This window comes from Paramormyrops kingsleyae, chromosome 13 (assembly GCF_048594095.1).
Source record: "Paramormyrops kingsleyae isolate MSU_618 chromosome 13, PKINGS_0.4, whole genome shotgun sequence".
NCBI lineage: Eukaryota > Metazoa > Chordata > Actinopteri > Osteoglossiformes > Mormyridae > Paramormyrops > Paramormyrops kingsleyae.
In genome coordinates, this window is record NC_132809.1 from 18,903,754 (window position 1) to 18,928,408 (window position 24,655).

Sequence of the window (24,655 nt, forward strand, 5' to 3'; positions counted from 1 at the left end):
TCGTCACGGGCGGCTGGGGGGAATAGTCATCATTGCGCGTCAGACAATGTTGACTTTTTAAAATTACTAGCAACAACGTATTTACAAAGAAAATATGGTAATACTCTTCATTAGCAGGAAATACATATAACCATCTATCTATCTATCTATCTATCAACGGGTCTGGAAAAAATTAAGACTGATTAGAAAATTGCATTAATGAGAAATTGAACAGGTGTTCCTAATAATCCTTTAGGTGAGTGTATATATTTCTCACTGTGAAAATGATCTCTCCCTCTCTCTCTTATATACTGTATATACATACACGTGTGTGTGTGTGTGTGTGTGTGTGTGTTCCCGGTAGGGCTGAACGATTTATCGATTTCAAATTGAAATCGCGATTTGAAACAATGCGATTAGCAAATCGCAAAGGCTGCGATTTAGGACATACATTATACAGCACGTCGGACCCATGGTTTAAAACTGTTGTAAGTATAGTTTTCCAAACTCATACCGTGCTCCGTATGTGACAGTCGTTCTCACCAATCACAAGCGCCGTGCTCCTTATGTGACAGTCATGCTCACCAATCAGAAGTGGCCGGAGGCGACGGAGTACACGCCTACATACAGCAAACACGTGAAACCCGAAGAAAATGTTGCATTCGCAGTGCGGAAAAATACTGATTCCGCTACTGAGCTATAAGTGAATTGCCTTCTTATTTCAAAGTAAGTCACACAGATCCACAGTTCGTTGTGCCTCCATTATGTTATAGGTGTGTTACGGTCAGATGAATTTAGTTCTTTTTGTTTTGTCAGTCTTGTTTGTCATTTTTGGCAGCCACCTGACTAAATAGGTCAGTGTTGATGCTTGTAAATCAGATTTGATTAAATTTTGTTGAACAGTGTAACTTAAATTTTGGGGTGAGGTTTTGCTGTTGGTATCCTTGGGGACCTGCCTTTATTGCATCTTCCTTCAAACAAAAAAAAAAAGTTACTTTTTTTCAGTAACTAGATTTTGTAATGTGAGACAAAATGCTTAAGCATTAGGTTTCTTTAACTGAAATATCCAGTTTTGTTATATAATTGTAAAATGCTGCATGTTCGTTTACATACAGTAATGTGTTTAAGTGTCTCTTCTCATTCAGTGATGCAGCTCTGTACTGCAATGGTAAATTAAAGTTTGATCATTGTAAACCAGTGTGTCTCAGATCTATGTTTGTAACATAATGCATTGTATTTCATTAGCATTTTTATTTTATAAAATAAAAATGCATAGCAGTGTTAAAAAGTTAGACAACTGACGAGATGCAGGTTAATGTAAAAGCCTGCACTGCATTTCATGTGGTTTATCACAGTAAGTCTATTTATTATAACCTCAAAGTACACCAGATCGACATAACGTCCTAAAAAATGTCATGCCTTCCAGTAAGCTGGCCAGCAGGCTATTATAAAGTAATCTGTCATATATATCAAATTCATGTCATAAGCATAACAGCACTATGTGTTTCATGTTTAATTTCAGTCATCTAATGGTTGCCCCTCAGCTTACGTTATCCAAGTAAGTATGACCCTTTGGGGAAGAATGTTGCCCACCCCTAGATTAACCTGACTGGCTGCAGCTGGGTCTAATATTCAGGGGAGGCGGAGCTGGAACAGCCTGGGCGTGGCAAAACACTTAGGGCCTGCATCTTCCAGCATGACGAATTTAAAACTCAGTTCCTTTACAATAATCTTTTTATTTAAATATCCAAAAGCATTTCGAAATGTTAGCGATTCATACAGTCGCTCCTCTGTTTATGATGGCTCGACTTTAAATATTGACTTTATGATAGGATAGCCATGCGCGTGGGTGTGGGGAGGTGTGCTCCTGGAGAGGTGTGGGTGCGGCAGTGAGGGGACTTGGGGGAGGGAGGGTGCGGGGGCTGGGGAGGGAGGGTTGGGATCTGGGTGGGGGAGGGGGGGTCGGGGTAGCCAGGGGCGGGTGTGCTTGGTGGCTCTCGGTGGCTCTCGGGGCGTCCCCCTGGTCCCCCGGGTGGGGGTTCTTGGGGGGGGGGGCGGGTCTCCCCGGGGCTGGCGGGGCCCCCACGGGGTGTGCGGGTGCTCCGGGCTCCGGGTTCTATCCGTGCCTGCGTGGCCGGCCCCCGGGGGGGGGCGGCGCGCTACCGCCTGTGGCCGTGGGGTTCCTGCCTCGTGCTTGCCGGTGGGGGGCGCCCGGTGCCTCCTTCCCTGCCTTCCTTGGGTGGGCGCGCAGCCTTCCGGTGGCGGGGGCCCGGGTACCTGGCCACTGTGGGGCGGCTGGGTCCGTGACCCGTCGGGGCTCTCCCGGCCGTCTGAGGGCCCCGGGGCGGCGTTGTTGTGGCCTCGCACACACACTGGGAATCATTCCATGTTAACCTGCACACTCATACATACACTCACAACACACAAACATACACACATACACATATGCGTACACACACACATGCACGTACATATGCACACGCACACACATACACTTAGAACGCACACACACATAGACATGCACGCACACGCACACACACGAGCGCCTGGGGCTCTCTTCCCCTATTTTATCCCTCTTTCCCCTTGTCTGGGTGTGTGTGTGTGTGTGTGTGTGAGAGTGTGTGTGGGGGTTGGTGTGTGGCTTCCACTCCCTCCTCTCGGATGCGGATGCGGGTACGACAATGTTTGGACGGTGTTCCTGGTGGTCTGCTTGTGCCTACTGTATATATTTATTTTCTTTCGTTGGTATTGACGTGTTTGGTTCCAGGAGCGGATACTGGCACAGGCACGGTCCCATGTCGTGGCGGTACCACTGGTTTCTTTGTGTGTATACTGTTTGTGTGTGTCCCTGGATCTTATCTTTCAGATACAGCAGCTGGTGTGATGATACGGTGTAAAGCAGCAAGATGCAGAAGCTGTCCTCATCACTCTTTCCTTTTTTGTTCTATTGTTTGTTATGTATTATTTCTCTTTCCCTGTCTCTCTCTCTCTCTCTCTGACCCCCCTCCTTATTTTATTTTTATTATGCATTTATTTATTTTACTGTCTCTCACCCCTTTCTCTCCTTTCTCACTTTCTCTCTCGATTTTTTTTTTCCCACTAACCCCCCCTGTCAGCTCCGGCTTTGTGGCGCATTGACATATAACTGATTAATAAAGAGTATACCTCAAGTAACAAGAGGAGCTTAAATCTGAAGCTCCACTTGTTAAAATAAAAGTGTTGGCACAATAAGGCACCCAGACTAACATCCTGCTTGCTAAACTGCCGACACGACAGGGGGGGGAAAAAAAAAAGGAAAAAAAAAAAAAAAAAAAGGATAGCCATGCGCGTTCAGCAGTCAGCTATGAATTTTGCTCTGCTTCCCTAACCCTAACCCCCCAAAAACCCCTAAAACTCTTACCTTAACCCTAACCCTAACCCCTAAAACCTAACCCTAATCCCAAGACGGTGGAACTGCACATGCGCAGAAAGGCTCGATAGCACGTCTCGATAGGTAGGATGTTTTGTCAGAACACCGGCTAGCGATACGCCGTACGATACATTCCACTGACATCGGGCGAATGCAGCATCTGTGATGACCGTGCACAGTGCGAACGAGCAGCGAGCGGAGAAGCAGGACTGAGCACACGGAAATCCAAAACCGGGGTTTATTGGTGGCAGAACAGCACAGTGAACACGTTAATGACCGGACTGGGGAATCAAACTTGAACGCGGACTAAATACACAGGACTACTCAGAAATAACACGAAACAGCTGAATACAATCAGGAATTGAAATGAGGTAATGAGGGGGTGTGGCACATGGAAGGCTCGTACGAGCAGGTCATGACAGCATCCATGCAGCCACAATTCCAGTTTCTCGAGAGATCGTGAGCATAAACATTTCATACAAGCATCTTATTGACTTAATCATAGTGGGTTTTTTTAACCAAACAAACTTCTATTCATTAATTTACTTTTCAGTTACTGATATTTAGTTACAGTGCTTATATATTTATTCAGTCACAGTATTTACTTAATCATACCATATTCATATTTGACATATTTTCCCCAATATGATGGGTGCATCAGAAAGTAAGCTGTATGTCGAGAAACACTTTGTAATTTACATACACCATATCTATACTGTGTCTTTGACAGCATAAACAATTTCACATTTTTCTCTCCCTTCAACAGTACATTATAATTGTCACATCGTGCCGATCCTCCTTTGCCACGCCACCCTCATGTGGATTCCCAGTGTTCACCAGCTGTTTCGAGTTATCCTTATTAGTTTGGTGTATTTAAGTTCACGTCAGAGTTTGTTTCCCTAGTTCTGTCATTGTAGTGTTGTGAACTGTTATGCCCCTTCGTTTACCCATTAAACCCTTTTATTTTGCCACAGTCCTGGGGCCTGTACTACGAAGCGTGGTAACTGGCTTATCGGGGTAACTTTGCGAGTAACTTGATGACGTGTGGTGTAACTTTGCGATTAACCCGTACTACGATAGGTGGGTAGGTTTTAGTCGAGACATGTTGCTATGGCAATTTACGCTAAGTCTCAAAACTGCTCCGAGCAGTTTTTGTTCTTGGTTAAGTCGAGGTTTCTGCGTAAAGCGGGGCTCAGCGCAAGAAGCAGGCGTGGTTTTCTAAACTGTCCTGTTTTGTTGTTGTCCCGTCCCACGGTCAGTCACGACAATGTATAAAAGAAAAGCACTAGCTCTGTTAGCACCAAGAAAGAATAGGCTGTGGGTGCATGAGACCCTCATATCCAGAGAGCAGCTTGGGGAATTCAGGCTGGTAAAGGAGCCGAGGTAGCCTGGGGACTGGAGGGTCTATTCTGTGAGGATGGGGACATATTGTAGTAGGTGGCCCTCTCCCTGACATAAGGCTCCAGGAAGCTCATGATTGTGAAGTACTTCCAAATTATTTTCTGCTCTGCCCCTGCACCACTCTTCTTTTCTCTGACTTTCTTCCCCCTTAATATACCTGTCCCTGAGATTTTTCCAGGTCTTTTTACATTCGTCATCTATTAAAGTGGAGAAAATATGTCATTTAAAAATAAAATATGTTTTAAGACATCCCAACCTGCAAAGGATCATTTCCTCCATACCCGCTTTGTGTGAGTGTGTGTTTCGAAGGGGCAGACCGAACGTTTGCCCGCTACGATGCTTTGATTCTATTGATCGCGCGAAAATGCGTCATGGCGCGCAACGGTCAAAGTTCAACAAATTTCAACTTTGACCGCGGTACGCGCACAAGGCCGCCGAGTGGCGCGCAGCGCCGCGCTTGCGCTGTGCTCGGCGCAGCGCAAAATCGCTCTTGCGCCGCGCAAACCATAGAAAATAATAGGTTTCAGATCAAAGCGCAGCGCATGCCGCGTTCGGTCTGAAAAGGGATTTCTCCGAAGACAATGCCGGCGTACCTGGATGATCCGTACGACATTGGCGCGCGAATCATGAGGGGCTCTCTCTGTTAATATATTTGAAATGGAGCAATGGCATATAATATGCATACAATGTATTAATTAATAACTGTTACAGAAAAAGTTATTCTGAAAACCCAAGGGGTGTGCATTGTTCCCTGTTGTCCACTGATCAAAGCACACTTCATTAGATGTGCCTGTCTTGTCTAGTTTTAAAGTTATTAACCCATTCATGTATTGTCGACTGCATAGTATACGGATACATTCGAACATTTAAAAATTTATTAAAATTCGTATGTAAAGGATTCTGGGAAACAAATGGGTGTGCAACAGTCGCCATGAGCCCAAAATACTAAACCACCATATATCATTACAGCTGAAAGGACCTATATTATATTAGCTATTAACATATATGATTTGGCACAAATCACAAAATGTTTTGAAGCAGAAAAATAATCGGTGTGCATCGATGTCTGTGTACTGGACGTCACAATTCTGTCATTAAAAACGCCCACCTTACTTAATTCCGTAAAGATATTAAAGCCAGAAAACTGAATATCGAATATGAGGCTAACTTAACCGAGGTGACAGGTTCCTAGTCGTTTTCTCACTACACATATGCTTCCGTTTTGTCTTGTTGTAAATCATTTAATTGTTTGTTAAACAGTGGCTCACCTTCTATTAAGTGTCATATGAACAGACACCTTTTTATTATTAGCTGTAAAACAGAAACACGCTATTAGTGGAGGCTAGACACAACAAATCTTTCATAATGAGTAGAAATATAAATACATAGCCCTACCACTTGACATGATGTTTCTATATTTCATCTTGACTGGCTGCGACGTACGCTTTCCACTACTATTGCATTTGAAATCGGATCAGTTATTGTTAACATTAGGTTTCATTATGAGTAAGATATAGTAATGGAACTTCCGTGAAAATGTACGTATGCATTTTCTTCGTCGTCAATACGTTGCCAACAAGCCTGTCTGCTTTTGTTGGCTGCAGTGGTATTGGACTTTCTTTACAGGGTTGATTTAAACTCCTCATAAGCCTGCATAATTAGCAGGCAGTCTTCCTCCGTGAAACATGGAGATCGCGCTACGCGTCAAACGGTGCCTTGCGTTGCCGAACGTGATCCATATGTGTGAACGCGCACAAACTCCAATGCAGTTAACAGCGATTTGACAAATCAACTCGTTGTAGGCTACTGGTGGGTATTCCAGAAAGCTTGGTTAACTTACCATTTGGTAAATCTTAACCTCTGGGTTGATATACCCCAAACCCGCATACCATGAGTATGTCGGTTCCAAAACACCTTAGAAGAGTAAGTTCAATCAACCTCCTATTGGTTACCCAGAGTTAATGCGCGTGCACCGTGCATACATAAAGACGTTTAAAATTGAACGCCGATTTCACGAGTCAAAATGGAAAATCAAAGTGAAAAAAAGAGAGCGGCATACTTCACAGAGGCGGAGTTGGACGTTTTAATGCACGCATATGAGGAATTCAAGCCAATAATAATGAAAAAAAGCAATACGGCTGTATCGACTAAAGAAAGAGAGTTGGCTTGGCAAAAAATAACGGACAGAGTAAATGCGTGTGTATTAAATTGCAAATTTGACATCGCCTCCATTTTATTATAATGCAAAATAATTAAACACGTACCCCTTCCGCATCCTTTTGACTGTTAAATCACTATGAAAGCATTTACTTTTCCTGCCATTCATTTCTTTAGGTTAAAATAACAATGTGTATCGACTAGGAATATATGGTTTCTTATTTAATAAGGTGTAATCCTTCTGGAGCCAGAAGAACTTTGAGCCAAGTCAAAATGAAACACAAAAACATTCCGCAAAAAGGTAATATTTGATTTCACGATCACTGAACTATTTATTAAACACGATTTAGTATATTCTTTCTGTCATGTAGCTAATAGAAAAAAGGCTGAAGCCCGTCTAACTGGCGGGGGCCCACCACCACCTCCCCTCACCCCATCTGAGGGCAACCAGCAGCATTGTACTGTCCTGTAATGATTACCTATAGTTAGTGGAAAAAAGTAATGAGTTTGATGATTTTAACAAGGCAAAAAATTAAGGATACAAAATCAAGTTACCTGCACATTGATACTATGAATAGATTTCCTATTAACATAGTCTCCCTCATTTATTGAAGGAGCTTTAATAGGAATGTAGGTGCCATCAATGCACCCAATTATGAATGAATGAATGAATGCCTTTTATTGTCACTATACATGTATTACATGTATTCCAAATTACATTTGGAAACCCTGAAATAGAAAGTCATACAGTATATGGAAGTATCAAGTGTGTGTGTGTGCAGGATGAATACATGTATAGATATAAATAGTATGACTACATATTAAATATGCATCATAGATTTTACTACAAAGGACAAACCTACCACTCTGTGGAATTCCTCTTTAATAACACGCAGAGCTTTATGGACAGAGAACTGTACAAACGTGTGTAAGAAGCGTTAAGTACCAGACATACTGTGCGAACGGCTCTACACACAGTTGCCTTTCCCACATGCTCTGCGTCGCCCATATTGTACAAAAAATGCCCTTACGCAAAAAACCTTAGTGTTATGTACAGAATGTTTTCTGTGCTAAGCGCAGACCCGCGGTTTGGGTTTGTGACATTTGCAATATGCGGTTTCAAGAGATGTTAAGTAAATTAACGATTCTTTTGAAAACTGATAACGTTTTTTCAAATAATCATTAGGAAATGAAAAGATATCAATACGTGGTCTTATAACTCTCTCCCGGCGAAAAAAACCTATAATTTGTGCCTCCATGTCCACAGGATCGTCATCAAAAGGGCACGCCATGCTCAGTAACCTTCTGCAACAAACTGACCCTGGAACATAACCTGCTACTGAGCAGGTTATCTTCAGAGAGTAAGCTGCTATGGTTACGTACATACCCAGAGAGTTAACTTCCGTTTTTGGAACCGAAAGATGAGGTTATCCACTAACTTACCCGGGTATGTCACATACAGTAACCTGCTTTCTGGAATACCCCCCTGATTAGCCCCAATGGAGTCAACATGATTTTGTCAACCTCGCATTCGCAAATTACCTCGGGGTTAAGTCTGATTTGGTGAAACCCCCCTTCGTAGTATAGGCCACTGATCTCCTTCGCCTGTTTCCCTGGTCCGTGTTGCTCAGCTCATGACAATAACACTGTCGTAGAAATTTATGACACTTAGTCGGTGCTTTGAAATATGATGTGGTTTATAAGTGAGCTCAAGGGAACAACCACTTTGACGGTAATGTTTCAAAGACTTTCTGGTCAACATAAACTTTATAGGGGTACATTCACAGTTCGTACCCCCTCCTCTGAAACAGATCAGACCGGTTAGAGAAGGGGGTGCACTTTGTAACACACATATGCCATATGCAGTTTGCATCTTTCAAACATGTTTACTTCACGTGATCAGCATGCTGCAGGCCTGGGGCACATGAGGAGGTGCTATGTTCTAAGAAGTGCTATGTTCCAAAACCTGAGTCTAACACTCAACCCTCACTTCTCACTTGTCAAACCTCACTTCTCTTTTAGCCTCTTTACTTTGTGACTGCTGTCTGTCACCCAGGCGTTCTTGCAACAATATAAAAATCCATCCATCCATCCATCCATCATCTGCCGCTTGTCCGGGGTTCGGGTCGCGGGGGTAGCAGCTTCAGTAGAGGCACCCAGACCTCCCTCTCCCCAGCTAACCCCACCAGCTCCTCGGGGGGTACACCGAGGCGTTCCCAGGCCAGCCGAGAGATATAATCCCTCCAGCGAGTCCTGGGCCTGCCCCGGGGCCTCCTCCCTGTACGACATGCATGGAAAACCTCTCCGGGTAGCCGCCCAGGAGGCATCCGCACCAGATGTCCAAACCACCTCAACTGGCTCCTTTCGACATGAAGAAGCAGCGGTTCTACTCTGAGGCCCTCCCGGATATCCGAACTTCTCACCCTATCCCTAAGGGAGAGCCCAGACACCCTGCGGAGAAACCTCATTTCGGCCGCTTGTATTCGCGATCTCGTTCTTTCGGTCATTACCCATAACTCATGACCATAGGTGAGGGTAGGGACAAAGATGGACCAATAGATCGAGAGCTTGGCTTTTTGGCTCAGTTCTTTCTTAGCCACGACGGACCGGTTAAGCGCCTGCAGAACTGCAGACGCCGCTCCGATCCGTCTATCCAGCTCCCGATCTCGCCTACCCTCACTCGAGAACAAGACCCCGAGATACTTAAACTCCTCCACTTGAGGCAGTACGTCTTCCCCAACCCGAAGAGGGCAAACCACCCGTTTCCGGCTGAGAACCATGGTCTCGGACTTGGAGGTGCTAATCCTCATCCCTGCCGCTTCGCACTCGGCTGCGAACCGCCCCAGTGCCTGCTGGAGATCCCCAGCAGATGAAGCCAGCAGGACAACATCGTCTGCAAAAAGCAGCGAGGCAATCCTGAGGTCACCAAACTGGACACCCTCGACGCCTTGGCTGCGCCTAGAAATCCTGTCCATAAATATGATAAACAGGACCGATGACAAAGGGCAGCCCTGGCGGAGCCCAACACGCACCTGGAACACGTCCGACTTATTGCCGGCAATGCGGACCAAGCTTCTGCTCCGTTCGTACAGGGACCGGATCGCCCACAACAGTGGACCCCGGACCCCATACTCTCGAAGCACCCCCCACAGAGCACCTCGGGGAACCCGGTCGTAAGCCTTTTCCAAATCCACAACACACATGTAGACTGGATAGGCAAACTCCCAGGCCCCCTCCAGTACCCTTGCAAGGGTATAAAGCTGGTCCAGCGTTCCACGACCAGGACGAAAACCGCATTGTTCCTCCTGAATCCGAGATTCGACTATCGATCTCACCCTCCTCTCCAGTACCCCGGAATAGACTTTCCCAGGGAGGCTGAGAAGTGTGATCCCCCTGTAGTTGGAACACACCCTCCGGTCCCCTTTCTTAAATAAGGGGACCACCACCCCGGTCTGCCAATCCAGCGGCACTGTCCCTGACCTCCACGCACTGTTGAGAAGGCGTGTCAGCCACGACAGCCCCACAACATCTAGAGCCTTCAGGTACTCCGGGCGGATCTCGTCCACCCCCGGGGCCCGGCCACCACGGAGTTGTTTAACCACCCTGGCCACCTCAGCCTCAGTGATGGGCAAGCCCCCCCAAGCACCCTCGGGCTCTGTGCCCTCAGATGTCTCAAAGGCAGTATGCGTAGATGTATCTGAGGCAGGGTTGAGGAGGTCCTCAAAGTATTCCTTCCACCTCCGGATGATGTCCCCAGGTGAGGTCAACAGCCCCCCCACCCCACTATAAATAGTAGGAACCAGGAGCTGCTTCCCCCTCCTGATACTCCGTATGGTTTGCCAGAACCTTTTTGAGGCAGACCGAAAGTCACTTTCCATGGCCTCACCGAACTCCTCCCACGTCCGGGTTTTTGCTTCTGCGACCGCCCGAGCCGCGTTCCGCCTGGCCCGCCGGTACCCGTCAGCTGCCTCCGGAGACCCCCGGGCTAATAATTCCCGGTAAGCCTCCTTCTTCAGCTTCACGGCCCCCCTCACCTCTGGTGTCCACCATCGGGTACGGGGGTTACCGCCACGACAGGCACCGACCGCCCTGCAGCCACAGCTCCGTACGGCCGCTTCCACAATGGAGGTCCGGAACAGTGTCCATTCAGACTCAATGTCCCCTACCTCCCCCGGCATGCAGTCGGAATTCTGCCGGAGGCACGAGTTAAAGCTCCAGCGAACAGGAGCCTCTGCCAGACGTTCCCAGCAAACCCTCACTATGCGCTTGGGCCTACCAGGTCTGACCGGCTTCCTCCCCCGCCACCTGAGCCAACTCATCACCAGGTGGTGATCAGTTGACAGCTCTGCCCTTCTCTTTACCCGAGTGTCCAAGACGGAGGGCCGCAGATCAGTTGATACGATTATAAAATCGATCATCGACCTGTAGCCCCGGGCATGTTCGTACCATGTCCACTTATGGACACCCTTATGCTCGAACATGGTGTTCGTTATGGACAAACCATGCATTGCACAGAAGTCCAACAACAGAACACCACTCGGATTCAGATCAGGGAGGCCGTTCCTCCCAATCACCCCCTTCCAGGTCACACTGTCATTGCCCACGTGAGCGTTGAAGTCCCCCAGCAAAACAATGGAATCCCCCCGCGGCACGCCAAATAGCATACCGCTAAGGGAATCCAAGAAGGCCGGGTACTCCGAACTGACATTCGGCGCATAAGCGCAGATGACAGTCAGAGACCTATCCCCGACCCGAAGGCGCAGGGAAACAGCCCTCTCGTTCACCGGGGTAAACTCCGGTGTTAATGCACCAAGCTGTGGGGCCACCAATAGCCCCAGCCCGGCGTCGCTCACCCGCCGCAACTCCAGAGTAAAAGAGCGTCCAGCCCCTCTCCAGGAGATTGGTTCCAGAACCCAAGCTATGCGTTGAGGAGAGCCCGACTATATCTAGTCGATACCTCTCAACCTCACGCACAAGCTCAGGCTCCTTCCCCACCAGAGAGGTGACATTCCATGTCCCGAAAGCCAGTTTTGTCAGCCGGGGATCGGACCGCCAGGGCCTCCCTTGGCCGCCACCCGATCCACAATGCACCGAACCCCTGACATTCCCCTTGTGGGTGGTGGGCCCACCTGGGGACAGTCCCGCGTGCTTCTTTCGGGCTGTGCCCGGCCGGGCCCCACGGGCCAAGGCCCGGCCACCAGGCGCTCGCCAACGGGCCCCTCCCCCAGGCCTGGCTCCAGGGTGGGGCCCCGGTGACCCTAGTCCGGGCGAGGGAAACGGGACTTTGCTTTTAAACTTTTTTATGGGGTTCTTTATAAAAATACATTCCCAAAAGCAGTTTATCTAAAAGCTAGTTAAGAAAAACATACCCTCTCGTCAATTTTATCTCACAAGACACAATAACACAGAGAGTGTTGACAATGAAAGTGTAGCAGATGTGAAACGGCGGAGACAGCAGCCAGGCATGGAGGGATCAATTCTTCGTTTTATTTTATTCTACCTGCACCACGAAAGCAGAATGGGGATTGTACACACACGTAGTCAACTGCAGTTTCTCCCGCTCCCTGCACATGTAAAATGTTACATGTAATTTTCCTCCAAAACTAACTTATAAGTACTGAAACATGCATATAAAATGACTGCACACCATCATATACTCATGTTACTTATTAATTAAGCAGTTTAACCGTTCCAATTCACAAAATGTGGGAGAGTTGACCGAAGTCAACTTACCGCAAAGCACCCACTGTGCCTCTGAGGAGCCGCAGAGGCGCGCAGCAAGGTGCGTGCGTAAGGTGTAACTGCAAGCTAAACCCCACCTGCAACCCGGAGCTATGGAACCCTCCACATAATAATTTAACTTACTCATTTATATAACCAGTTACCGTTCAAAGTTCAGTTGACTAATAAAATATAAAAAAAACATATAAAAGAAATAAAATATTTCAACTGCTACAAAAGCATACTGTGCTCCTTTGAGTCTCATGCTGTGCCTTTGCTTGTATAAAGCCTATGTATTTTCTCTTACTTCTGCATAGTTCTTCAGGATATGTGAAAGGCGAACGACTTTCATAACATTTGCTTTACCCCTTAGGTCATCCCACAGGTACTCTGGGGACAAAATCTTAGATGGTTTATTGTAAAGCAGGTACCAGTTTAGGTGGCTCTCTTCCTGCCAGGCTGCCTCTATTCCATTTGCTTTGTCTGCTTCTAGATTTTCATGACAACTTTTAACCAGTTTATAGACTTCCTCAACTCTGCCCCCAAACATGGCTCCAATATAATAGAAGTCTCCCTCCCCAGGAGGAATATAAGCTGTAGACTCAGGACGCCGTTCGTAAGTGAACTGGTCGCGACCCAAATCATAGAACCAAGGGTGTATTTGGCCAACTAGCCGATCCAGTGTCTCTGCACCCCAGCGAAAGTGGAATTTTGCATCGACATCCTGGCAGTAGATGTAATCTGCCTCTCGGTAAAGCTGCTCCTCAATGATGGTCTGGATCATCTGCATCCTCGAAGCAGAGATGTCCTGCCAGCGTTTTAATTTCGGCACCTGATGGACAAAGATTTTTCTTCCAGCAGCCAGATCCACTGCTGGCACGTCTTGCAGCTGGTCAGTGAAAATGTGATAGTGCACTTTGAAGTCAACCATAAAGTGCTTCTCTGCAGTTTCCAAGAAATCACGCAGAAACCTGATATACCTTCCAGAGACAGATACAGACAGATCTGGATTAGTGCTCTGAGAGTTCATTTCTGTATTAATAGGATTATATGCTTGCAAATTTTCTGCTCACTTTCCAATGGCAAACACAGTTGTAGCAATGGTCAGATTCTTTGGCTTGTATATGGCGTCAACTAAAACAGGGTCAAAAGTTTCTTCCCAGACAATTGGTGCTGACCAGGGGGTTACAGCCACCACATCGCAGCGCCTAGAAAACAGAAGGTGTGTGGAAGGTCAACATGCTCCTCTTGTCAACTGGAAACACAAAGAACAGGGTATATTCAAGTGGTTCTGCTACTGACTTCTTCCACAATTCAACTGTTTTATAATCTAATAATCTATTAATTTGGTTTGTGTCAACTCTGACAGTCATAAAAGCACAAAATGAGTTTGCCTTCTCCAAATGAAACATAAGGGCTAAAAAGATATTACTGTAGGTATTAACTGCAGCATTTGGTCTGCATCTTATTCAAGCTCCGATTAAGAAAAACTATAAAACTATTTTTAAAAAGCAGTTTTGTTTTAATACACTGACCTTTGTTCAATTTTGTCTTTCTATTGACCTTTACTTGAGTGAATCAGATTTTCAAACCTGGAATTTCCTAATTATTATTTTTATTTTACTGTGCAATAATTTGGCAGCTTGGCACTGTAACGCAGACATTCACCAAATGTCTTTTAAGAGAGACTCTTTCTTGGAAGTCAGGATTTCACATTTTTTCTGATCCACGGTTTTTTCTTACCCCAATGTTATACCTGGTTGTTTGTAAAGTAACCTGCAAATACAGAATGATGTAATTACTTTTTAAAAGTTCATATATGTTTCTCTTAGTGCTTGTTAATTTTGTTTTTAAATGTTGGTGAACAACTCATCAGTGTTAGACTGAAAATCAATCACATTTCAATACTAAATAATACACTGAATAACACTCAAGTAAAAATGAACACTAAGCCAAAATAAATGGAAACCCTTCGTTAGATCTGCTATCTACTGTATAAGGAATAAAAGAGTTTTGTTCATTTCCAACAATTCCAGGGTGTCACTAGATTATGTAGAGAATGCATTTTGGAAGTAGTTTTTCAGCATTAGCCATGAAAAAAGGTATAAATAATTGTATTTCTGCATGGTGAAAATCAGCAATCTCACCCCTTTGGAGAGTCAAGGTCACAGTTCCTATCCCTGAACAGGACCTTCCTCTGCCTGAAGGACAGAGGTGTACAGTATATGATCATGATGATGATGATAACGAGGACAGAAACACAAACCTTTCATAACAGACAAAAATCTATTTCTGCTTTTGTGTTTATATTCGGAGGATTTAGTGACAGTGTTAATGCATGATTAACTCAATGTCCAATGGAATTACTGTAAAAGTTTAAACACTTACACTGGACAGACCGGTATGTTTCCATCAGAATTGACATGGGGCAGGGAAATGGACCAGCTGAGGAATAAAATAAATTAATCTTAACTAAGAGGGTTGTATTGTTTAAAAAAAGACAATTTAAAGACTTTCATGGATCAGCATTAAGGAAATCATCTTGCTATATAGCAGAACTTCTGTTCTTACCTCTTATCGTTAAAGAAGAAAACAAGGAGGGCAGCCCTTTAGGGTATGAAATAAGCATTACTACATGAAGTTAACAACAACAACAACAAAAAACAATATATATATATATATATATACATATATATATATATACACTCTATATATATATATATATATATATATATATATATATATATGCACACACATACACACACACACACACACACACACAGATGCTCCTCAACTTACAATAGGGTTATGTTCCAATGAACCATTGTTAATTTTGTTGACGAAAAATTTTCGCCATAGTTATCGCCAACGACCTTTATTTTCAGACTAAAACGAGACGATAACTAAATAAAAATGATTTTGCAATGTCCAAGACTATGACGATGTGTATTGACAATTTCGTAAACGAATAAAAACGAGGTGAAAATGTTTGCTAGAGACGAGATACAATCAGAACTAATGTAATTCGCGTATGGCAGGGATCAGTTAGAGAAAATTTCTTGAAGCAAAGGTTCGGAAGATCATAATGTCTAACTATTTAGTAGTGTTGTAGTCAAGACCACCTAAACCGAGACCAAGACATTGCCTAGACCAGAGGATATCAAGACCAAGACACTGCCGAGACTTGAGGGTACCAAGACCAAGACCAAGACACACTAAGGCAAGACCAAGACCAAGACCGTAAACAGACTACGGCTAAAATCGACATCACATTACTCAGATCAACTGCAGAGAAAAAAGGCATTGCTGTAAAGTGTCATTACTCGTTAAATCAAATTCATGTTATCTTTTCAATTATATTGTCCATTTGTCCATATGTCTCTCATGTAAAATCTCCCAGGCCTGATGGAAAATAATATTCTCAGCAATCCTCTCCTATAACCATTTTATCAGACCTTGTCAAGGGAAAGAGATGGGATGTACCAGAAAGATGTTCATATTAAGTACCAGGGAGAGAGGCCTCGGGTAAGCTATGAATACGGCTATGTAATGATCCTCTGCTTTGAATTGAAGAGAATGAGTCTCCAGATTGACTTGCACCTCCAAGACCGTGCTTTCTAATCAATGTAAAATAGCTAATTTATTTGAATTATAACTATGCTATTAGTGCTGGGCGATAAAACGATCTTGATTTTTTATTGATAAAAGATAAGGACGATCACGATGATACACACAGACTATAAAACTTGATCAACCAAATTTGCTCCGTATTAGAGAATGCACTGAGACAGACAACTCCATGGCCTATCGAGCAGAGGTTTACTGAACGCCAGCACAACAGCCAATCACTGACAACGTTGTAATTTTGCCCATCCTCCCTTAAAGAAGCAATGGGTGCGTTCGACTTGGGCTTAGGTCTGTCTGCAGCTGACGCAGTTGCAGGGGTGGGGTATAAACTTTTTAAAAAAAAATTTTTATTAATGTGTACAGTTTACAATTCAAATACAAATTTTAGCGGCACAGTTCAATGACTAAACACATATAGTTAGTGTTGATACAGCAAATGGAAAAAAAAGAAAAACAAAAAGAACAAAGAAGTACAATGTAGCAGGAGAACTAAACAAAACAAATAGGAAGAAGGGTAGGGTCTTATTCTAACAACAAAAAAGAGTTCAAATTATCTAAGAGTTTCTGGGTGTTTTTGTCCATCATGTAATCAAGAGATTTCACAATTATCTTCAGGTCATTCTTCCATCCGCTGAAGTGGGGTTTAACCTTTAAATACTTACATCGATGAATAAAGTGTTTGCACAAAATAATTAGGTTGTTTATTAGAAAGTCTAGGTTCTTATCCTTCACCAATACTCCAACTTTAATTGAGACCATCGTCAAAAGGTATATTGGTATATGTTTGGAATGAAGCCAGTTTTGAAATTCAAGCCAGAAATGATGCACAAGTTCACATTGGAAAAACAAATGTTATACCATTTCAATGTCTTTCTCACAAAACCCACATGAATTGTTCTCCCAATTAAATCTTTCATGCAAAAAGTTATTACAAGGATAAATGTCATTTAGAATTTTAAATGTCACTTCTTTGGCCTTAGGTAGAATCTGGTATACTAAATACCTCTTCCTTATTTTTTTTGCCTCTTCTTCTGAAGTATAAACTGACTGCAGCCAAGTCGGACAACATCTACTCCTCGTAGTCTGTGAGACCTGACTGCAATGGCAGCACTGCCAGAAGGGTGTAGATAAATCTATACAAATATCACCTGCATTATTTTTGCACTAATAGCACTACTGATTTTACAGATTGGACGATTAAACAAATAAAGCAGCGCAACATTACAGTAACTAACAATAAATAAACCACTAACTTACGTGTACTGTTAGAGCATTTATGTAATTTATTTAAACTTTATTTTACCAGGTAAATGAATTGAAACCAGTTTTCACTGCTTTACGTGCTTTTCGGGAGAAATAGCAGATAACGCATTGGAACTTCCTGGTATACAAACGTCGTGCGTGTAACTAAAATCTTCAGGCAATAAGGGCAAAGTTGTGTCGTCACGGAGACGGTTCCAGTTTCTGCAGCACGATCTGTCTCAAGTCGTCTTGCTCTCGTGAGGATTTTGTACCATGTGACATGGTGAAGCGTGGTGACGTTTTCCAGCTCCAGACCAAAAAAATCTAACCATGATTTGGCATTTTTTTGAATAACTGTTTTTTGTTTGGTTTAGATACTTTTCTACCTCAGAATTTTAAAAAGTTTTAAGAGACCAAGAATAGAGGAAGATACTTGTTGCAGTCAGTTCTGTCCTACTTTATTTTATGTTTGCCCTTTAACATATTTGCAATATTATACAGTTTTGCACATTGTTACATTATTATATGGTTTTGTTCTTTTCATCTATGTTTCTTTGAATACTTGAAAATCAATAACCTTTTATAATTTTAAGGGAATTTTGTATGTAAACAGTAAAATTTGTAGGAAAATAAGTATTTCTTTACTAATATTGTTTATTTCAATGTATTCATTCTATTTGTCAGAATAAGGTTATTTTTGTTATTTTGATTATTACATTATTACATGGAACAGCATTGTGAAACTAAAATATTGATAATTATCGATATCGGTCAATTCAGGAAAAAATATCGTGATAATTTTATTTGCCATATCGCCCAGCTCTATATGCTGTAGACTTCGCGGACATTTTCGAACATTTCTTTGCCGACTTCGCTATTATGCGATGTGTATGATGTGTGTGGACTGTGAAGCACTGGCAGTGTCCGTTGAGAAAATGTATACAATGTAACGTTTTTAAAGTAGATGCATCTGACTGGTTGCATTTGAATTGAGGCGCGTAATAAATAATGATACTGTTCTGTGAGGATGTGCTGTTTTCTCTTTTTTTCCCCCATCCCATCGAGACCGCTATGTCCGAGACCAAGACAAGACCGAGACCAAATAGAGTTGAGACCAAGACAAGACCGGTCTCGAGAACTACAGCACTACTATTTAGTGTGATATACATTTAAGTAGCCTATTAGTTATATCAGCATCTACTAAAAGGTAGGGCTGCATTTCAAAACAAGAGAAAATAAATAAAATGTGAAAATTGCACATGTTTAAATAAACATGTTTAAATAAAGCTGTAGAACACTAATATAGTCGTGTCTATGTCATATACCTTCGTACATGTTAATGGATTTAAGTATTGGTTTTCTATAATAAAATTAATAAAATTAAAATCTTGTTTTAATATAAATACATACGAATTTATCACTTTAATCGCTGTTAGTGTAGGATATGGACAGTATTATTTTGAAAACATATAAAACGTGACGCGTTTTTATCATATTTGTTTTATATTTGTCGGAGTAACGCAAATGGAATGACAAACTGTTTCAGGCGAAAATACCGCATTTTACATTTTATTTCAAATAAAACGTGGGGTTGCCAACTTCGGCCAGCTGGCTGGAGTGAGATTTTCAATTCGAGTTGTCAGCACACATGTATCAGTTCTTACCTTGTAAATAGTCTGCTTCTGTATTTAACCGTAAATGCACTTTGGACTTAGCTAATTTTACGTTTATAATGGTATAGATTTTCCGTAAGATTTCCAGCGTGAGTCTGAAAGCGTGAGTTTCATGCCAGATTCTTGAAATTTGGCAGCCATGGAAACGTACATTTCCTCTGAGTTGATTTATATAACAAATAACATTACTTTATACAGTTGTTAAAAAGCGAAAACTTCAACAAACATGAAATCACCAATAAACTACATCTACAAATATTTATTTTAATATTTCTATTTTAATATTCAGAGAGAGCAGGCCTGGTGGCATTATAGCCTATGCACTTTGAAGTGATTTTATTTTTGCACTAATAGCACTACTGATTTTACAGTACCCCAGTAAATAATCATAAGTTTGTGTTTCAAATAAGAGTGAAATCTGTGTCTTTGTGTACTGCACAGTCAGACCTTAACACCATCCCTTAACATTGGCTTCATTTCATCTTGGTGGACATAATGACTTTCTGGCATCAAAGGGAAACTTTGAACATTACACTTTTAATTTTAGTCAACTAAATCAACTGTAGTTTTAGTCAATTGTAATTTTATGATATTTAGTCAACTAAAACTAAAATAATTTAGATGACTAAATTATGACTGAAACTAAATTACATTTTAGTCAAAAGACTATGACTAAAACTAAATAAAAATTTGCTGTCAAAATTAACACTGCAATGAACCCATCGTAGGTTGAAAATGTCAAAATCTGAATATGAATGTGATATGATAAACAAGTAAGTGAACATACGATACGTTATCAAACCCAGTATGAGATGTATGTATGTACGTATGCTCACATACGTGGCATATGAGAGGGCTGGATGGAGGGACGTGACACACACACACACACACACAGATGCTCCACAACTTACGATGGGGTTAAGTTCCTATGAACCCATCGTAAGTTGAAAATATCGTAAACCGATTATATGAATGTGATATGATAAATAAGTAAGTGAACATATGATACTGTCACGCCTACACCAGCAGCCACATAGGCGCGGCACACCAGCTGGAAGTATTGCGAAGTATTGTTGCTATCCTGGAATGAGCCTTACCGAGCGTTTAACCTCTGTCTATTGTTTCTTTTCCCTGCTCCTGCCCCCCCTGCCTGCTGCCCTGACCCATGTCATCCTCCTGTGTCCCCCGCTTCCCTGTGTGGCGTGTTGGTGTAGGACTGACTCCCTCGGCTATCGACTCCTCCGCTCCGTCCCTGACTACGCTTCTGCCTCATCCTTTGGATTCTGTACTCTTGTGTCAAATAAACCAGGTCTCCTGCAATCTGAGTCCAGTGTTCTGTCCCATCCCCAATCCTGACAGATACGTTATTAAACACAGTATCAGATGTATGTATGTACGCTCGCAATGGTTACAGAGACTAGAAGCATGGCTGCATAGAAGTGACCATTGCCCAGCATGAGAAGAAAGTATTGTACAGCATATCGCTAACATGGGAAAAGATCAAAACTCAGTGTATGTATATATAGTGTGCCAAACAATCTTTGATATATATGAATGAATACCCATACATGTAGAATGACAGATGATATGCATGAAATGAAACCTGATGTGTAAACAATGACAGCAGTGGGCAATGTGAATACTGTACGTTGTGAGTGTGAGAGGCAGGCGGCAATAAAACGTCTTCTTGTGTTTAACTGTCAATATTACCTGCATTATTATTGGTGATACACTATATCGGGCATCTGCACTGCAATATATCAGCATTCACTGTGTGCAAATATATACATATATGTGCATGTGAATACACACACACACACAGTACACACACACACACACACACACATATGCCAGATTTTATTTTAAATATATTCGCTGCCATTGTATAGGGCCTCTACTCTTCCTATTCATATCTGAAAGTTGTCTCCATCATAAAATGTTTACAGACAGTGGCGGTTTTTGATATGGGTGACATGAGCCGTTGCCCAGGACGGCATCGTGGTGGGGGCGACATCATGAGCATGGACAAATTTTTTTTTTACATCATTATTATTTGATTTTTTTTGCGCGCGCCCATGCTGCCCCGACATCATGCCAGCGCATTTTTTGGCCATTTTCTATTGCCCATTTGCGGGAAGGGCGCCCTCCATTTTGCTTGCCGCACAGGGAGGAGAGGGGCGGGGCGGCGGGGGATTCTCTGGCTGGCTGGAGCGGCATCTAATAACCAGCTCACAAAACAAAACAAAACAAAAACAAACAAACAAACACAAAAGCACCAGACATTATGATATAGACTTATAATTTGCACCGATGTGGTTTCTGAATTCTATCACACCCATATATGTGGGAAGTGAGCGCGAGGGCCCTCGGTGCAACTGCGTGCTGCTGCTGTGCTGAAGTCTCACACACAACCTGCCGAAAGGGGAGGGGGGCGAGGTGCTTCCAAATAAAGCACATTTCATTCATAATATTGTCAATCCGAGCCCATTATGTCATAATTAATTTTTCCTGGGTTATGCGAAATTGCAGAAAAAACCCCATTACAAACCGTATCTGTGCACTAAGGTGTACGTCTATTAGTTTACGTTGTGGTGATTCTCGGGTTGGGGGATGGGTGTTGATACTGGAGTGCAAAATTCACACCGATGGAAGATGGACAAGAAAAGGTCAAAGCCATCAGGTGCTCAGTTTAGGAAAAAGAGAAAAGGAGAGGAGGAGAAACGAGCAAAAGATAAAGGTAAGCAGATGTGTCATTGGATAATGGCAGGTATTATGCATGACATGTATCCTGAAACAATGTAACATTAGGGAAAACTTCTGTTTACGTTTGTTAGCCACTTAGCTATGATAGTAAACAGTAGACAAACAGTAGACACTGATGTGACTCATTGAATCTGTTGGACCGTGTTCAGCATAATATTAATTAGCCATTAATTGGAAGAGGTGTATTGCTGATTTGTCTCCTATTCTCAATGTATGACGAATTATAATGGCTGTTTGTTAACCTTTTGCATACTATGTAACGCTAAAACCGGAAGATAGTATTCTGTTGTAGTCTAGCTGACTTAGCAAAAAAAAAACCCTTACACTATTAGGCTACATTATTTAAGAAAGTTACCTTACTGTAATTACAGAGTAATGCCTTACTTCTGTACACTGATGTTGTGATAGCCTATTCAATAAAATGCTTGTTATACATATAATTCTGAATATTTGATAAATTGGGCAAAATTATATGTTTGTTATGAAATTGATGCATGCATGTATCAGAGTTTTATATTGGGTTTCTATTCAGGGGCACCTCTGCCACTGCCACTGCCCAAGATGAGGAGCCGGTCACCTCCTCAGCCATGTACAGTATGTGTCTCCACAAATGTCTGATCCTGAGGATGAAGACCCAATTGCGGCCAGGTGTGATTGTGTGTAGCCTGAGTGTGTGTGTGTTGCATAATATTTGTGTATTCCAAATAACTTCTGTATACTAATGCAAATGTTTGCACAAAGAAATGCCTGGAACTGAACCATCTGACGATGAGGTGGCACCAGAAAGGCACCAAACAGGCTCTGCCTGTTTACAGAATTCATTTGTAGGCTTCTTCTACAAAAACTGTTAACTGTGAAATAAGCATTACAACATGAAATTAACAAAAAAAAAAAAAAAAAAAATATATGCACACACACACACACAAACACAGATGTTCCTCAACTTACAATAGGGTTATGTTCCAATGAACCTATCGTAGGTTGAAAATGTCAAAAGCTGAATATGAATGTGATATGATAAACAAGTAAGTGAACATACGATACGTTATTAAACCCAGTATGAGATGTATGTATGTACGCTCACAATGGTTACAAAGACTGGAAGTGTGGCTGCATAGAAGTTGCCATCGCCCAGCATGAGCAGCAAGTATTGTACGGCATGTACATACATCTGTGTGTGTGTGCCAAACAGAAAATACTTCATCATCATCATACGTTGTGAGTGTGAGAGGCAGGCGGCAATAAAACGTCTTCTTGTGTTTAACTGTCAATATTACCTGCATTATTATTGGTGATACACTATTTCAGGCATCTGCACCACAATATATTAGCATTAACTGTGTGCAAATATATACATATGTATGTGTGTATACCTGTATACACACACACACATACACACACACACATATGCCAGGTTTTATTTGAAATATATCCGCTGTCATTGTATAGGGCCTCTACACTTCCTATTCATTTCTGAAAGTTGCATCCATCATAAAATGTTTACAGAATTCATTTTGCAGGCTTCTCCTACAAGAAAATTACCTATTTTCTATTTTTGTTCTTCAAATTTCTCATTTAAACCATTTATTTTGTGATGTGGCATAGCTTCAACTGAAGAAATACGAAATGCATCTCTTTTATTCTTGTTAGAATAAGTTTGAATTTGTGTCTTGTTCTCTAATTTTGATTACCACTGTATATTTATATGTGTGTGTGTGTGTGTGTATATATATATATATATATATATATATATATATATATATATATATATATATATATATAGCAGATAAAGTTTCTAATACATTCATTGCTTTTTATGCAGGTGTATATATGCATTATATAGTGAAAGCAACATGACTAATGCATGGGTTATATTAAATAAGTAATTTTCACAACCATCAAAACTCAACATACTGTAACATTAAAATGTAGTTTACTCACCCAAGTATAGTTATTCCTACAAAAATCGTTAGACTCCGTCGTCGAATAAAGGAAGAAAACCACATGATTGGAAGATTTATAAAAATGCTTCTAAATGAATGTTACTCTAAAAGGGTGTCATAGAATTTCATCACAGAAGAACAAGAGATCTGCTGCCTCGGGAAAACCTATGACAGTAACCTTAAATAAAGGACGACCGCAATCGGGAAATCACCCTGACGCAATTAGACACCTGGCTGAAAGCAGTGGACAGCAGCCAATTACTCGGAAGGTTTATGGTGTGGTGCTTCCAGTATGGCAACATACCTAGATTACAATGGCTGTTTTTGCTGTACGATTTCCCCACGACTGAAGTGGAAGCAATGGAAAGACTATGTAGCAAGTTTGTGTGGCAATGGCTGGGTCTTACCCCATCCTTCAGCTCAGTAAACCTGTATAGGAAGATGTCCAAGCTTCACCTGCCAGTGTCATCAGTAGTGGAAGAGTTCAAGGTTGCCAAGGCAAGAGCAGTAAGCACACTGGCACTATCGGAATACGTGAAAGTCAGATATGCCAATAAGACCATCAGGTGCGGCAGGAAATGGAAGCCACAAGCTGCAGTGAGAGAAACTTAGGTGTACTGGAAGCCCCAGGAGATCATTGGGGTGGTCTGCCAAGGTCAGCTGGGTCTTGGTAACTCCAGTGCCAAGAGGTGGAGTAGGACCAATGCCAGAGACAGAAGAGACCTCAAAGTGCAGTGGCA

General features: G+C 42.5%; 1 protein-coding gene across 2 annotated transcripts; it reads right to left on the reverse strand.

Annotated features, from left to right (window-relative positions):
• Positions 1-12,419: 12,419 nt before the first annotated feature.
• Positions 12,420-24,120, reverse strand: LOC111846689 (globoside alpha-1,3-N-acetylgalactosaminyltransferase 1-like). 2 transcript variants are annotated; one of them, XM_023817127.2, is made up of 7 exons: positions 23,914-24,120; positions 15,239-15,274; positions 15,056-15,112; positions 14,815-14,868; positions 14,411-14,443; positions 13,741-13,875; positions 12,420-13,647 (listed from the first exon to the last, which is right to left on the reverse strand). In XM_023817127.2, exons 1-7 carry the CDS (start codon positions 23,976-23,978, stop codon positions 12,957-12,959), a joined length of 1,071 nt encoding a protein of 356 aa, XP_023672895.1. In that variant the 5' UTR covers positions 23,979-24,120; the 3' UTR covers positions 12,420-12,956. The 2 variants fall into 2 exon arrangements, with proteins under 2 accessions (XP_023672895.1, XP_023672897.1); XM_023817129.2 differs by lacking the exon at positions 15,239-15,274.
• Between the last annotated feature and the right edge of the window lie 535 nt (positions 24,121-24,655).

Bases quoted from the DNA above. Each gene is read 5' to 3' on its own strand.
- LOC111846689 (XM_023817127.2), bottom strand. From the start codon at position 23,978: ATGTGGTTTTCTTCCTTTATTCGACGACGGAGTCTAACGATTTTTGTA. The intron at 14,869-15,055 runs GTAAGTGTTTAA...TCTGTCCTTCAG, and splicing joins AACATACCGGTCTGTCCAGT to GCAGAGGAAGGTCCTGTTCA. The intron at 14,444-14,814 runs GTGAGATTGCTG...CTGTATTTGCAG, and splicing joins GACCTTGACTCTCCAAAGGG to GTTACTTTACAAACAACCAG.